Source organism: Engraulis encrasicolus, chromosome 23 (genome assembly GCF_034702125.1).
Source record: "Engraulis encrasicolus isolate BLACKSEA-1 chromosome 23, IST_EnEncr_1.0, whole genome shotgun sequence".
NCBI classification, from domain to species: domain Eukaryota; kingdom Metazoa; phylum Chordata; class Actinopteri; order Clupeiformes; family Engraulidae; genus Engraulis; species Engraulis encrasicolus.
In genome coordinates this window covers 995,663-1,009,219 of record NC_085879.1, presented here as the reverse complement: position 1 = coordinate 1,009,219, position 13,557 = coordinate 995,663, and the positions used below count along the sequence as shown (strand labels likewise).

Genomic DNA, 13,557 nt, shown 5'->3' with positions numbered 1-13,557 from the left:
GGAGTCCCTCGCGCTGGGGGTGGCGAACGAGCGGTGTGGGTGAGGGAGCATTCGGTATCCCGACCAGCGCGCCACAAGCATTTTGCAGTGTTTTACAAATGCGACCCCTATTAGCGCTGGCGGCAGACCATGACTGACGGTGAGAATCCCCGGGTATCGAGCCAGGGACACCCCTCCAATTAATCGAGTGTCCGCGCGCTTCATCAGCATCTGGACGCATTAAACCTAATTCATCAGTGACAACGTGGGGCACTGCATGTTTTGAATGTCTTAGTATCTCAGATTTGGCAAATAGCGATTACGTGCCTGCAAATGTGTCAGCTATATACATTTGGTGCGCTGGCTGCCCCTTATCAATGCCGCAAAGACGCGCGCGTTTCTTGTTTTCCCCAAGCGCGGTTAGGCAATCAAAGTTCTGTTTCAGTGCAAGTTGCGGCAGGTTGTTGAACATAACCTGTGTGTCTGCTAAATAGCAAAGCAGCTTCATAATGACACTTGCATGTACTGTATGCCGGGAGCTGCCCCACACCTCACAAAACATAATATGGACTTGACCAAATTCCGTGGACACCCTGAGGATGGATGTCCAGCTCTACAGAGATGATAGCATAATTCTGAAGGAAAAAAGTTGTCATCTAATCCATTAAAATAAAATGTGCAACCACTGCATAATAAACACTTATACACTTTTACATTTTGCATCAACGTTCCTTTGCACTGTCAACACAAACAGATTGCCTTTGCTTGTTCACTTTTACGGCAATGTTGCGTCGGGGACAACATCTTATACCTATGCTGCATAATGCGATTGTTTTTCTCCATTGGCGACGAGTCTCTGTTCACTGATGCACGTGTCTCTTGGTATAGCATTATTTTCGCCCTGTGATTGTGCCCAGAAAAGTTTATAGAAAGCCATAGAATATGACACGAACATGGCTTCAGCCTCTTCACTTTTGATGTGACTTTCCCATTCCTATTGCTATTCCTATTCTTCTTCTTCTTATTATTATTATTATTATTATTATTATTATTATTATTATTATAAGTTATTGCTGCAATCATTTTGACAAGGTGATATTGTGGACGTCTTAGAGTTCTCCAATATATTTGCCTGAGAGTGTAAGGCTTGGTAATTGTGCTGACATTAGTTATTGTACGCAGTGCTGGACTTCAATTGCACTCTACCCTGTCTTTCCCTGCCAAGCGGCGATCAGTGCTACATCAGGAAACTCCAAATAAGGGCAAGGAAGTGGAAACCCACCGGAATCAGTCCTTATGTAGTCACGACCTTATAAGGGATGGCGGAGTCGGGTCTTCCGGCCAAGGCTAGGCTACTAGCGAGACGGGAAATCCGAAAGCTAACTGCAGCTACAGGGGCGAATGGCGCAAAATTTGCCCTTGCATCTTAAGCGAAATCTTTGCGGATCATGCACAGCGCACTGCTCAAGCAGGAACGGCCTCGACCGCTGCTGTGTATTGCACAGATACAATTTTATGTCTCACCAATCTGCCTTTTTCCCTTCAGGCAAACGTCATGTGTCCTCCACTGCAGTGCCTAAATATGGGCTTCCTCCACTCCATATATGGACATCTACGTCACAGCAAGAGGGTATATAAAGGAGTAGGGGATCCTCACAGACGAGAAAGAGCCCAGAGAGCCTAACAGACAAACAACGCCAGTGTAGATAGCAGATAGACAGACACACTCGCTGCGCTATCTCTATCGCAGAGCAACACATTTTTACACAAACGTGCAAGTCAAGTCAAAACAAAAACAGTAACAATTCATTTAAAGTAGGGCCGAATTTTAGCAGGTCCATGCATTAATACTTTTGATGTCCCTCAGAATTTGATGGTTTTTTTTTCATCAATTCCAGGGAATGATCAAAAGAAGCACTTTTGGTTTCTGTCATCTGTTTTGAACAGAAACCTGGATTTTTTTTCTTTCCCTTTGGACAAAGGAAAACAAGGGGAACAGAAAGAGAAGAAGACATCAGCTCACCGAACAGAGCAAGGAGTCTAGCCAGATAAGAAGAAGAAGAAGAAGAAGCATCTTCACTCTTCTCCCAGAGGGACTGCCGGTGATTTCCTCCACCTGCGCACCTCTCTCTGCTTCGCAGACTTTTCTCTTCCACACACACGCACACACAAGCCGTGTGCACACACAGACACACAGCCAACCACACAGGCACACAGAGCCTAACTAACATTCTCCAGCCTCAGCCCTGAAAAAGGATGGCTGCAGCCAAGACCGAGATGCTTCTGCCCGGCCTTCAGATCTCAGATCCCCTCAACTTCCCCCACTCCCCCATGGATAGCTACCCCAAGCTGGAGGAGATGATGCTGCTCAACTCGGCGGGGACCCCCTTCCTCAACGCCTCTGCACCCGAGGGTGCAGCCTTCGGCAACGGGGAGGCAGGAGAGCAGTACGACCATCTGACTGGAGGTAAGAGCTGGGTCCTAATTTTTTTAAACAATGTTGATGATGATGACTTTTAAATCATATGATGCATGCATGATTGGTAAAAATTGCAAAGTAAGAAAAAACAGTAATTGGATTGCACAATGTTATTTATAAATGGCATTGCAAATTGCAAAGTAAGGCAAAAAAAAGCTCAATTAGATTACACAATTTGTAAATTAATTGGTTTTGGCTGGTGGGAAAAGTTAAGATCTGTTTAATATTTAGTTAAGACATAAATATTAAAGTATGTAGGAAATAATGAATTACTGTACAGTGAAACAGGGGCTCATTGAGAGAGCATAGAAAGGAAGAAACACAGACTGATAAGTCATTATAATGGCATCATTATTGAGACAGCATCTGGCATGGGTATTGCTGTGCTGCAAAGGCACGAAGTGGCTCAATTCAAATCACATTTTTAAAGTAGCTGAATTGCACTTTCAGTAATCAATTGCCTTTGGCGATGTAATGGAATTCAGAAGCTGTGTGTGTGAGGGAGAGGGAGCGAGAGAGAGAGAGAGGAGCAGGAGTGTGAGAGAAGGAGAGAGGGAGGGAGGGAGGGAGAGGAAGAAAAAGCATGCATGCAGATGGCTTGGATTGAGCAGGCGCTTCTGTGCCTCTCGAGGGGAAGTTGGGGGCTGGGATGGGGGGGTCTGAGAAGCCGGTGTCTTTGGGAGGCACAGGGGAGTGTGTGTGTATGTGTGTGTGTGTGTGTGTGTGTTGGGGGTGATTGTCCTGCTTTGTGTCAGCACCTGCATGTCCCATTTAAAAAGAGAAGGGGACAGCAAGAGTCATACACATACGCCGGACCCCCAACTAACAACACTACCTACACGACACACACCCACACAACCTACTCTCATAGCCGCAGCTTAGGGGATCTCTGTATAACTACAAAAAAAAGGCACAGTGTTGTGATGCATGGGGTTGGGGAGACAAAAAAACAAACACAGAGAGAATGTTGTTTCTAAATGGCATGCCCTCTTTCTGTGCGTCCCCTGCAGACACTCTGTCCGAGATCTCCCTGAACTGCGAGAAGTCACTGGCGGAGCAGACCTACACGCAGCGGCTGCCACCCATCTCCTACACGGGCCGCTTCACCCTGGAGCCGGCTGTGAGTGGCGCCGCCAGCCTGTGGGGCGAGCCCCTCTTCAGCCTGGTCAGTGGCCTTGCGGGCATCAACACGCCCTCCAGCACGGCTTCGGCGTTGGCGGCCGCCGTTGCGTCCTCAGCCTCCTCCGTGTCCATCGCAGCTTCTCTGAACACTCCGTCCTCCTCCTCCTCCTCCCCTGTGTCCTCCGCCTCCTCCCTGGTGGCGTCCTCCTCTTCGGCCTCCCTCAGCTGTGCCGTGCACCAGAGCGAGCCCAATCCTATCTACTCGGCGGCGCCCACCTACTCCAGCACCAGCCCCGACATCTTCCCGGAGCAAAGCTCCAGCTTCCCCAGCACTGTGGGGGCCGTGGGGGGTGCCCTGCAGTACCCACCGCCCGCCTACCCCAACGGCAAGAGCAACGGGCCCAGTTTCCCCGTGCCCATCATCCCTGACTACCTCTTCCCGCAGCAGCAGAGCGAGATCAGCCTGGTGCCTCCAGACCAGAAACCCTTCCAGACACAGGTGGGCCAGCAGCAGCAGCCCTCGCTCACGCCGCTCTCCACCATCAAAGCGTTCGCCACCCAGACGGGCTCGCAGGACCTGAAGAGCGTCTACCAGTCGCAGCTGATCAAGCCCAGTCGCATGCGCAAGTACCCCAACCGGCCCAGCAAGACGCCGCCACACGAGCGGCCCTACGCCTGCCCTGTGGAGACCTGCGACCGCCGCTTCTCCCGCTCCGACGAGCTGACGCGCCACATCCGCATCCACACGGGCCAGAAGCCCTTCCAGTGCCGCATCTGCATGCGCAACTTCAGCCGCAGCGACCACCTGACCACACACATCCGCACGCACACCGGCGAGAAGCCCTTCGCCTGCGAGATCTGCGGCCGCAAGTTTGCCCGCAGTGACGAGCGCAAGCGCCACACCAAGATCCACCTGCGGCAGAAGGACAAGAAGGCTGACAAGAGTGCAGCGGCGGCAGCAGCAGCAGGTGTAGGCGTTTGCTCAACCGTGTCCGCCACCAGCATCTCCATCCCCTCCCCAGTGTCTAGCTACCCATCCCCCATCGCTTCCTACCCGTCTCCGGTGTCCTCCTACCCGTCGCCGGTGCCCTCCTGCTACCCCTCCCCCTCCATCGCCACAACGTACCCTTCCTCGGCGAGCAGCGCCTTCCATACGCAGGTAGCCACCTCCTTCCCCTCCTCGGTGGCCACCAACATCTACAGCTCGCCCGTCACCACTCCGCTGCCCGACATGCAGACCACACTCTCGCCACGGACAGCCGAGATCTGCTAAGAGACAGTTGTTTTCCCTCCAGCCACCCTTCTTTTCCCTGCTCTCCCTCCCGCCCTGCCCATGCACTCTAAGACCACTGCATTTGCAAAGTCGTGCAGCTCAGTGCAAGCGGAGCTCGGCTCAGATGAGCCACTGGGGAGAGGAGAAGAGAGAGAGGAGAAAGAGAGTGTGAGAGAGACACACAGAGACTTAAGAGAGGGCCATCAAAAAGACTTCCTCTGAAAAGCACTTTTCTGCTCGTTCCCCTCCAGAACCTTGAGTTGAGAGAGAGAAAGAGAGACAGAGACAGTGGAGAAAAGAAAATTGTCAAGGACTTTAACAAAGACAGCAAGAAGACAAAAGGGAACTGTTCTCCACTCCCCAAAATCCCTTACCTAAAACAAGGCATAAGAAAGCGTAATGATGAAAGGCAGAAAACAAGCTATGGCAGGTCTTTATTTTTTTTCTGACTGTACACAGAGACACACTCAAACATACCTACACACATCAGAGAAAAACAAGGATTTCAACTGTCTTTGAATTCAAAACCTGCAGTCTTTAAGCTCATACAAAACAAAGGAGACATTTACAAAAGACTTTGGCTAATATACATAAGTTACAGTATATGTATATTGTACAGGTGCCATGTTTCATTATGTTCTCTTCATTTTTTGGTACCATTGTTGTGAAAAATTATTTGCATATTTGCATTGTATTATTTGAATTGAGCAGGGCCATATTTTATAAGATCCTTTCCGTATTACGTAGTGAAAATGCTGTGATAAGTTCTTGACTTTGTTTGGGATTTAAAAAAAACGCACTTAAGTATTCTGAAGCATGTGTAAGAGTGTTGTTAGTTTCTCTTTTTTTGTATATATCATCCACTGGTACTATCCTTACCTTTCTCACACGTGACAAGGCAGTCTGTTTTGTTTTTTTTGGGAGGGGAGGGAGGGTTTCTTTTCTTTCACTCTCATATTTTCAAGTTTTTCGGTGCCTTTTGTGAAGCCTTGCTGGCGTTTTCTGACACAAGTCATGTGCGCAAGTTGATGCTTTGCATCGAGCCTTAACGTGGAAGGGATTTTTTTTTAAGAGAATGTAAGTTACATTTCAAGGAACGAAGGGAACAGATTCATGGGCACTGGTCATTTCTTTCGGATGTAAGCAAAAAAAGAAAACTATAAACTATATTTTTTTAATGTAAATACATCTTCAGGAGTTGGAATGTTGTAGTTACCTACTGAGTAGGCATGGGATTCTTTTGTATGTTTACTTACATGCAGTCCATTATTTTGTTGTTATTTTAATTTTGTATTTGTGTTTGTTAAACCAAGTGACTGTTTATGGCTTATAAACACATTGAATGCGCTTAACTGCCAATGGGATATTTGGTGTACAAGATATCCTTCCAGAACTGAAATATAAATAAAATATAAATATATATGTTCAATCCCTGTCATTTGTTATTGTTTACAAACATGCCTCACATGCAAATCCCTACACAGCATAATCATATTAATATATAATTTCACCCACATTCCTGTACAAGCATAACCAATACATTATTTAGTGCATTAACATCTTACTACTATGAACCATACAATGGATATAGTCTAAACAGACCTTTCAATCATCCCATCCACCTCAAAAGCTTTCACTTTCATTTAATTGGTGTTTATCTAACACCTGGATTGTAAACCATGCCATAGCCTGACCTAAAACCTCTTAGCCATGCAGGCTGTCATAAACACTCTACGTTTACAACGCCGTCCTCCTGCAAGACATGACTCCTGTCCTCTGATATAATGATGACTGCCCTCATGGTCATTGCAGATTAAACCTACATTTAATCAAGGCAGACAGACTACTGTACAACACACATTAATGTATTCATATGTATGTGTACATATACTGAAGCAACAACAGGCAGACATGGCCATTAGGGTTGAGTTTGCGGTCACCGTAGTACATGGTGATGTCATGCCCGTTGTAAAATACACAAGGCATGGTATATAATCCGAGTCTGAGTCAGGTCGGCGCGCGCGCGCGCGAGAGAGAGAGAGAGAGAGAGAGAGAGAGAGATTTTGAGGTTTGGTTATGGAGTCAGCTGTCTGATTAAATAACACAGTTGTCGTTTAGTCTTGTTTTTTTTTTCTTCTCTCTCATTTTTACCTTGAGTCTGTGTGGGCATGCCGGGTCAAGCAGAAAGGGCTTGGTCTAATAGCCCAGCATTTACATGACCACAGGGGTTACTCACACTCACATTCATTTGTGTGAACAGAACCTAGACTTCTTTCCCCTTGAAAATGTCATAATTCAAGTCAGTTGAAAAATCGGTGTTATTAATTCCTATTAATTTTTTCCAGTGGACTGAATTACAATTGAAATGCCACATTGCCACATGCGTGCGGGTCACTGCACAACCAGCCCCGTCCCAATGCCCATGTGAATGAGAGCTGACTCGAAGCTTGGGACTGAAATAAAGATGAGCAGCGGAAAAACAGGAAGGCATTCTGCAGTGAACTGGGGTTATGTGACAAACCAGTTATGGATTCTGTACAGGTTAAAAATCGGTTAGCTTTGGGAAGCGCACACTAGCCTTTAGTTCCAAAAAGTTAGCAGCTGCATTTTATGAAACACACCATGGCCTTTAAAGCTTGTCTCATCTCATCCTACCAAGTAGTAGGTCAATGTGTATTTTGTAACAGTAAAACACTCATTATGATGTGATTTGGACTGGGGCAATCAATCCTCTTCTATTCTACAGCATGTCATATGACTATGCTATTAAATGTGTTAAAAAGAATTGTTGAGTTTTTATAGGCAAAAAAATCAGGAGTGCTCCTCAATGACCAAGGACCACGCTCTAGGCCTTGAAATGTTCAGCCTTTTGCAAGAACTTTCTTAACCCTATACTGCACGGTGTTGCCATATGGCAACATACCATTCTTTTGGCATTTCCTGGTATTTAAATATAAATAATAGACACTGATTGGTTTTCATATTGAAACTGTGGCCTTGTTTTATCCAATTATGTGGTTTCTTGACATCACCTGACACCACACACTGCCCCAGGCTTGCTCTTTCCCTCACTGTACATGAGCGTGTGTCCTTGACAGATTGCTCTGGTATTGGCCAAGATTTTTCACACTTTTTGCAATATTTACAAAATGTTTAAAAATATTGGGATGATCTATAATTAGTCATGGTCTGTTTTCATCACATGTTTTGTTTTCAACTAAAATTATTTCCATTTTATGTTGAAAAATAGGTATGTTGCCATACGGCAACATTGTGCGGTAATGGAACAAGACGGTCAATAGGGAAAGTGTATTGATACAAATACCCAATTCTAATTGATTGATTAATTGATTTATTTATTGATTGAATGATTGATAACTGATAATATTTATAATTTGTGTAAATGGCAGTCTGTAATGAACATTAAAAATGTTATAATAGGTGTACAGAACTGTTTTATGAGCTTTCACTCTGAGTACATGCAGAAAAGCGAACAAGGCCTATGCAGCCTCCCCAGACTGCCAGAGGTATACCACAAAAATCCCCAAACCCCAGATTAGAGCATAAAGCTACTGTCATCTTGACCATTTGAAGCCTCCAAAATGTTTTGACTTCATGTGTATGTTATAATTAGGCTAATTAGCACACAACGTTTGTGCAAATCTGTCAACCCGATCAAAAATGATTGTACAAAGTCAACCATTTTGAAAGTCAGCCATTTCAAAAGCATAATCTCGAAATTTCAAACAGCTCATAAACCAATTATATTATTAACACACAAGATTTACTGCAAATCCAAGCACCCATTGAAAAGTTGTGGCGTAAACAAAAGGTAGGCCGTCTCGAAAGATTGCCAACTTCAAAGTCAGCCATCTTGAAATTCAGCTATCTTGAAAGCACTGGCCTCACAATTTTACATGACTTATTTACTCATTATAGAGTGTTATCACACAAGGTTTAGTGTAAATCCAAGCATCCATTCAAAAGTTATGACAAATAAACTGTCGGTTATGTTGAAAGATGCCTGGCCCGCAAATCGGCCATCTTGAATGTCGGCCATCTTGAAAGTGTTGGCTTCCAAAATTAAATCAGTTCATGTACATATTATAGACAGTTACCATACACATTTTTGTGCAAATCTATGCACAGATATTGTGTTAATACTTAATATATTCATTGGTGGTTGGTCAAAGTAATACCACTGAAATACTGTTTTTCGGGGATATAATAAACAGTATTCACTTGTTCTCTCATGACAAAAATGTGTTAAATAACTCCCTTGAACTTGTAGGTAAACTTTTAATGTTTGTCCTAGATTAAAACAATTATATTTCTATAAAATAATCCATAATGTTGTATGACCCTTGTTTGGTCTTGGAGGGAAAATGTACACTGGATCCTTTCCGTAACTGCACAATGTTGCCGTATGGCAACAAACCTAAAAGTACCCCCCCAAAAAACTTTTTTTGAAAAAAATTGCAAAAATGTCACAAGAAGTTAATTTTATGTGACAAAAACCACAATAAGATTTTTTTCCATGATGGGATAATAATGTGTGCAGTATAGGGTTAAAATCCCAATGAGCTATTTCTTTGTAGAAAAAAACTCCACACACACACTGAAAATAATAACCTAAAAACAGCATTACATTGGAGAAAACAAATTAGAAACTGCACTTCGTGTTACAGGTCCCTGTTTCCACACATCCACAGAGAGCCAACCTGCATTTGTTCTGAAATCAAACCCTTTCCCCCATTGATTTCCACAACTTATCAAAGCCTCTCTGCAGCATCATGAGAGCATAGCACCGGGATATCAAAAGGCAGAGTGTGTGTGTGTGTGAGTGTGTCTGTGAGAGTGAGAGAGAGTGAGCGTGTATGATTGGGAGTACCATGGTTGCACTTGGGGCTTAATTATCCATAGAGAGCACTTTTGAGAAATCACTGGCTTGGTAATAAGCCACCTTGTAATAGGCTGACAAGCTTGAAGTCGTGCGCATGGTGTTTGTCACTTGAGAATACCCACAACTCCCAGGTTCATTTTGTAATTGCGCCTTTTCTTTATTTGGGGGGAAGGCTCTCCGCCTTTTTTCAAAGCACTTCTGAAGAAAAACAATGATAATAATCTACTCGGGCAAATTTATTTTGTGTATTTTCTTGTTGTTGTGTACATGTCTCCCAGCAGCGGATTTGATCAAATGACAATTGAGGTGAGCACTCCTTATATCTTAGGCCAACTATTGTGCGCTCACCCAGAATCTGCTTTGCCTTTGTTCTTTTAGGCTTCATTAAGATAAAGTTTTTGAGTTGACACTATCGTGTCTGAGCTTCAGGGAACCCATGTCACACCAGATGCTGTTTCCCCGATTTCGATACCCCAAGAGGCCTGACATATATGTTCCAAACCACATGAAGAAAGGGCAAAGAACACGAGGCCAACAACGGTGTGCCTGAACCTCAGCCACAACCTGTCAGTACTGCTGATCTTCTGAAGTTGCAGTGAATCTCTTATCAAAATGTTGTGGCACAGGTGATCCCCGTGTCAGAGAGAGAGAGAGAGAGAGAGAGAGAGAGAGAGAGAGAGAGAGAGAGAGAGAGACCTTTGAATATCTGATGCCTGTGCTCTGGAGGAAGCTGACAGAGACAAGTTGAAGATGAGAGTGACCTATAAAAGGTATGATTTTAACACAGTGTTCTGCCTACATAGGTGATGGACAGTTCTTACAAGGGCAGACGCTACTGTATCGTTACCTACGATGTGGTGCATCAGGTGTCAGAGGTGCACCAAAAAAAAAGAGAAAACAATCCAGGGAATGATGCCAGAAAGCAGGGTCAGTGGCAATTTTCTGTCAAAATGGACTGCTCTATCAGTTGCCTCTTAACATTGCCCTAAATAAAACACTAACCCTAACCCCTGACCCAAGAGCAGTTTGTATCTCAGCTCGACGGGTAGGCCATCAACAGCAGCACACCTGAACTGGCAGAGGGAAGAAATGTGGATGGAAATATGGAAGATAGGAGTCTAGTCAGCTGATGTTCCTGATGGGAACAACCTGATGATGTATTGCTGTCACCTCATAACGTATGGGTACAGATGTGTTCATGGTGCCCTCACTGAGACATACTCTGTCTGGCTGTAAGGTGAGCTTGACGCAAGGTCGTTACATGTGGCATCACAGCTAAGTGCTAAACTGCTCGCCAGCAGGAATCGAGGCAACAGGTAAATGCAAGAGGCAGTCATAAAAAGGTTTTCAGTTCATGCAGAAAGGTGAGAAAGGCAAGAGGTCAGGCAGTTGAGTAATATACAAGGAATAAAGGATTGGCTTTCTGCAAGTAGACAGAGAGACAGCCGATAGGATTTAGAATTTGGCGTCTTGTTGGGCTTTATCCAACTGGGCCATGTTTACCCTTGCTTAGCCGTGTGGCTTGCATACATTCAATTGCTCGAATAGTTATAGTATAAGGCTACCTACATACCGCGTTGGTCCAAATATAAGACGATCCTGAATATAAGGTCCACAAGGTTGAGGAATGTGTGTATATGATTGCTACCAAAACATTTTGGACAATTCCATGTTTCCAATGGAGCATGTCCCTTCCTTTTCCAACATGACTTTGCACCAGTGCACAAAGCAAGGTCCATAAAGAAATGGATTAGAAAGTATGGTATGGCTGAACTTGACTGACTTTGACAGAGTCCTAACCTGAACCCAATTGAACAAGTTTGGGATGAAGTAGAGTGGAAACATAGAGAGCCAGGACTTCACGATCAACATCAGTGTGTGACTTCACCAATTTGCTGGAAGCCACCTTGAGGACAGCCTTCAGTTAAAGTTGTAACAGATATAAAAGGCGAACCAATATCATACATATTTAACCCTATGCGTGTTGAATGGGATGGCAGTTCAATTCATATGTGAGTGAAGGCAGGTTAGTGTATAGTGGAGAGCGAGAGAGAGAGAGAGAGAGAGAGAGAGAGAGAGAGAGAGAGAGAAAGAAAGCGAGAGCGAGCGGAAGACGCATGGAAAGAGGGAGGGAAGGAGAAGAGCGTAATTAAGGTAATTGGTCTCTGAATCCCAAATTGACTCACTGAAAAATGTGTGTGGTTGTGTGTTAAATTGTGCGTGTATGCACAAGCATTGTGTGTTTAATTTGTGTGTGTGTGTGTGTGTGTGCGTGTGTGTGTGTGAGCGTGTGCGTGTGCGTGTGCGTGTGCGTGTGCGTGTGCGTGTGTGTGTGTGTGTGTGTGTGGTGTGCGTGTGTGTGCGTGTGCACATGCAGGCGCTTGCGTGGATTTTAAGGCAACAGTATAGATCTAATACACTTTCTATTTATCGCTCACAGCAGTGAAAGACATAAAGCATATGCACAAACACACACACAAGCGTGCTCATACACATATCCCATGGGAGATGACTGGAGCCCCAATACTTGTTTCCATCGTGCGAGACTGCACTTCCAAAAACAACAAAACAATGCAGTGCATAACAACAGCTGGCAAGCAAACAAAAGGCTGCACTGGGAGCCAAAGATGGCCCAATTTTTCTGGTATTACTAGACACTCATATTGTTATTCTTTTAAATATTGCATTAACATTTTCAATCAAGTGTATATTATTGTTTTCAACTGTCTATCCCGCAATGGGCATACACGCACGGACATGCGCTTTTCATGAACACGTAGGGCGTCTCTCTCTCTTATTGGAACACAAACACACACACACACACACACACACACACACACACACACACACACACACACACACACACACACACACACACACACACACACACACACACACACACACACACACACACACACACACACACACACACACACACACAATGTAAAAAATAACCCACACACACACACACACACACACACACACACACACACACACACACACACACACACACACACACACACACACACACACACACACACACACACACACACACACACACACACACACACACACACAAACACACTTCCAATATCACAAGGGCCGTTTTGCACCTTGAGAGGAGAGGCTTCAATCGGCATCTTCTCCTCCTCTCCTCATCTCCTCTCAGAGCTGAAAAAAGGGGAGCTCATGAAAACAACACTTGCCCAGAATGGCCCATGGAGCCATCCTTGCTGCAAAGCCGGCTCAAAGTTACTTTTTTATATTTTGATAGGCCTATTTTTTTTTTTTCACGAGTGAGTTCGGTGACAGCTCGGCCCTTTCGCTCGCCCATCGTCCGCCTGCCTGCAGTCCCCACTGCGCCGGCGTTTGGGACACAGGGAGCCCTTTCAAGTGGGTTGGAAGTGCAGATTAGCTGCTCCCTTTGCTCATTCGCATCGCTACTGCTGAGTGGCTTTCGCTGATATCAAAGCCGTGCCTGCCTCACTCACACAGACGGGCCTGTTCTGTTTAGGGAGAGAGAGAGAGAGAGAGAGAGAGAGAGAGAGAGAGAGAGAGAGAGAGAGAGAGAGAGGGGAGAATGGAGAGAAAAAGAAAGATAGCAGGGTTTCGGTGCGTGCCCCCCAAACCACAGCAGAGCCACCTCATGGATTGTCCTCTGGGCCAGCACTTCAAGAGGCCTCATGCCTTTGTTCAAATATGTATTTGCTCTCTTGTTACTTTTTAGGGGAGTCCGCCATACCAAGGGGGAAAGAAAAGGAGTCATTTCACGCTCTCCCGTTCCCTTTCTCTTTGACTCTT

General features: G+C 45.1%; 1 protein-coding gene across 1 annotated transcript; it reads left to right on the top strand.

Moving 5' to 3' along the window:
* The first annotated feature begins 1,654 nt into the window (after positions 1–1,654).
* On the top strand, positions 1,655–6,282 carry egr1 (early growth response 1). Its single transcript, XM_063190361.1, has 2 exons — positions 1,655–2,446; positions 3,469–6,282. Exons 1-2 carry the CDS (start codon positions 2,236–2,238, stop codon positions 4,851–4,853), a joined length of 1,596 nt encoding a protein of 531 aa, XP_063046431.1. The 5' UTR covers positions 1,655–2,235; the 3' UTR covers positions 4,854–6,282.
* The last annotated feature ends 7,275 nt before the right edge of the window (positions 6,283–13,557 follow it).

Excerpts from the sequence above, each read along its gene's own strand:
- egr1 (XM_063190361.1), top strand. The coding sequence starts at position 2,236 with ATGGCTGCAGCCAAGACCGAGATGCTTCTGCCCGGCCTTCAGATCTCA. Across the intron at positions 2,447-3,468 it reads GTACGACCATCTGACTGGAG|ACACTCTGTCCGAGATCTCC; the intron begins GTAAGAGCTGGG and ends CGTCCCCTGCAG.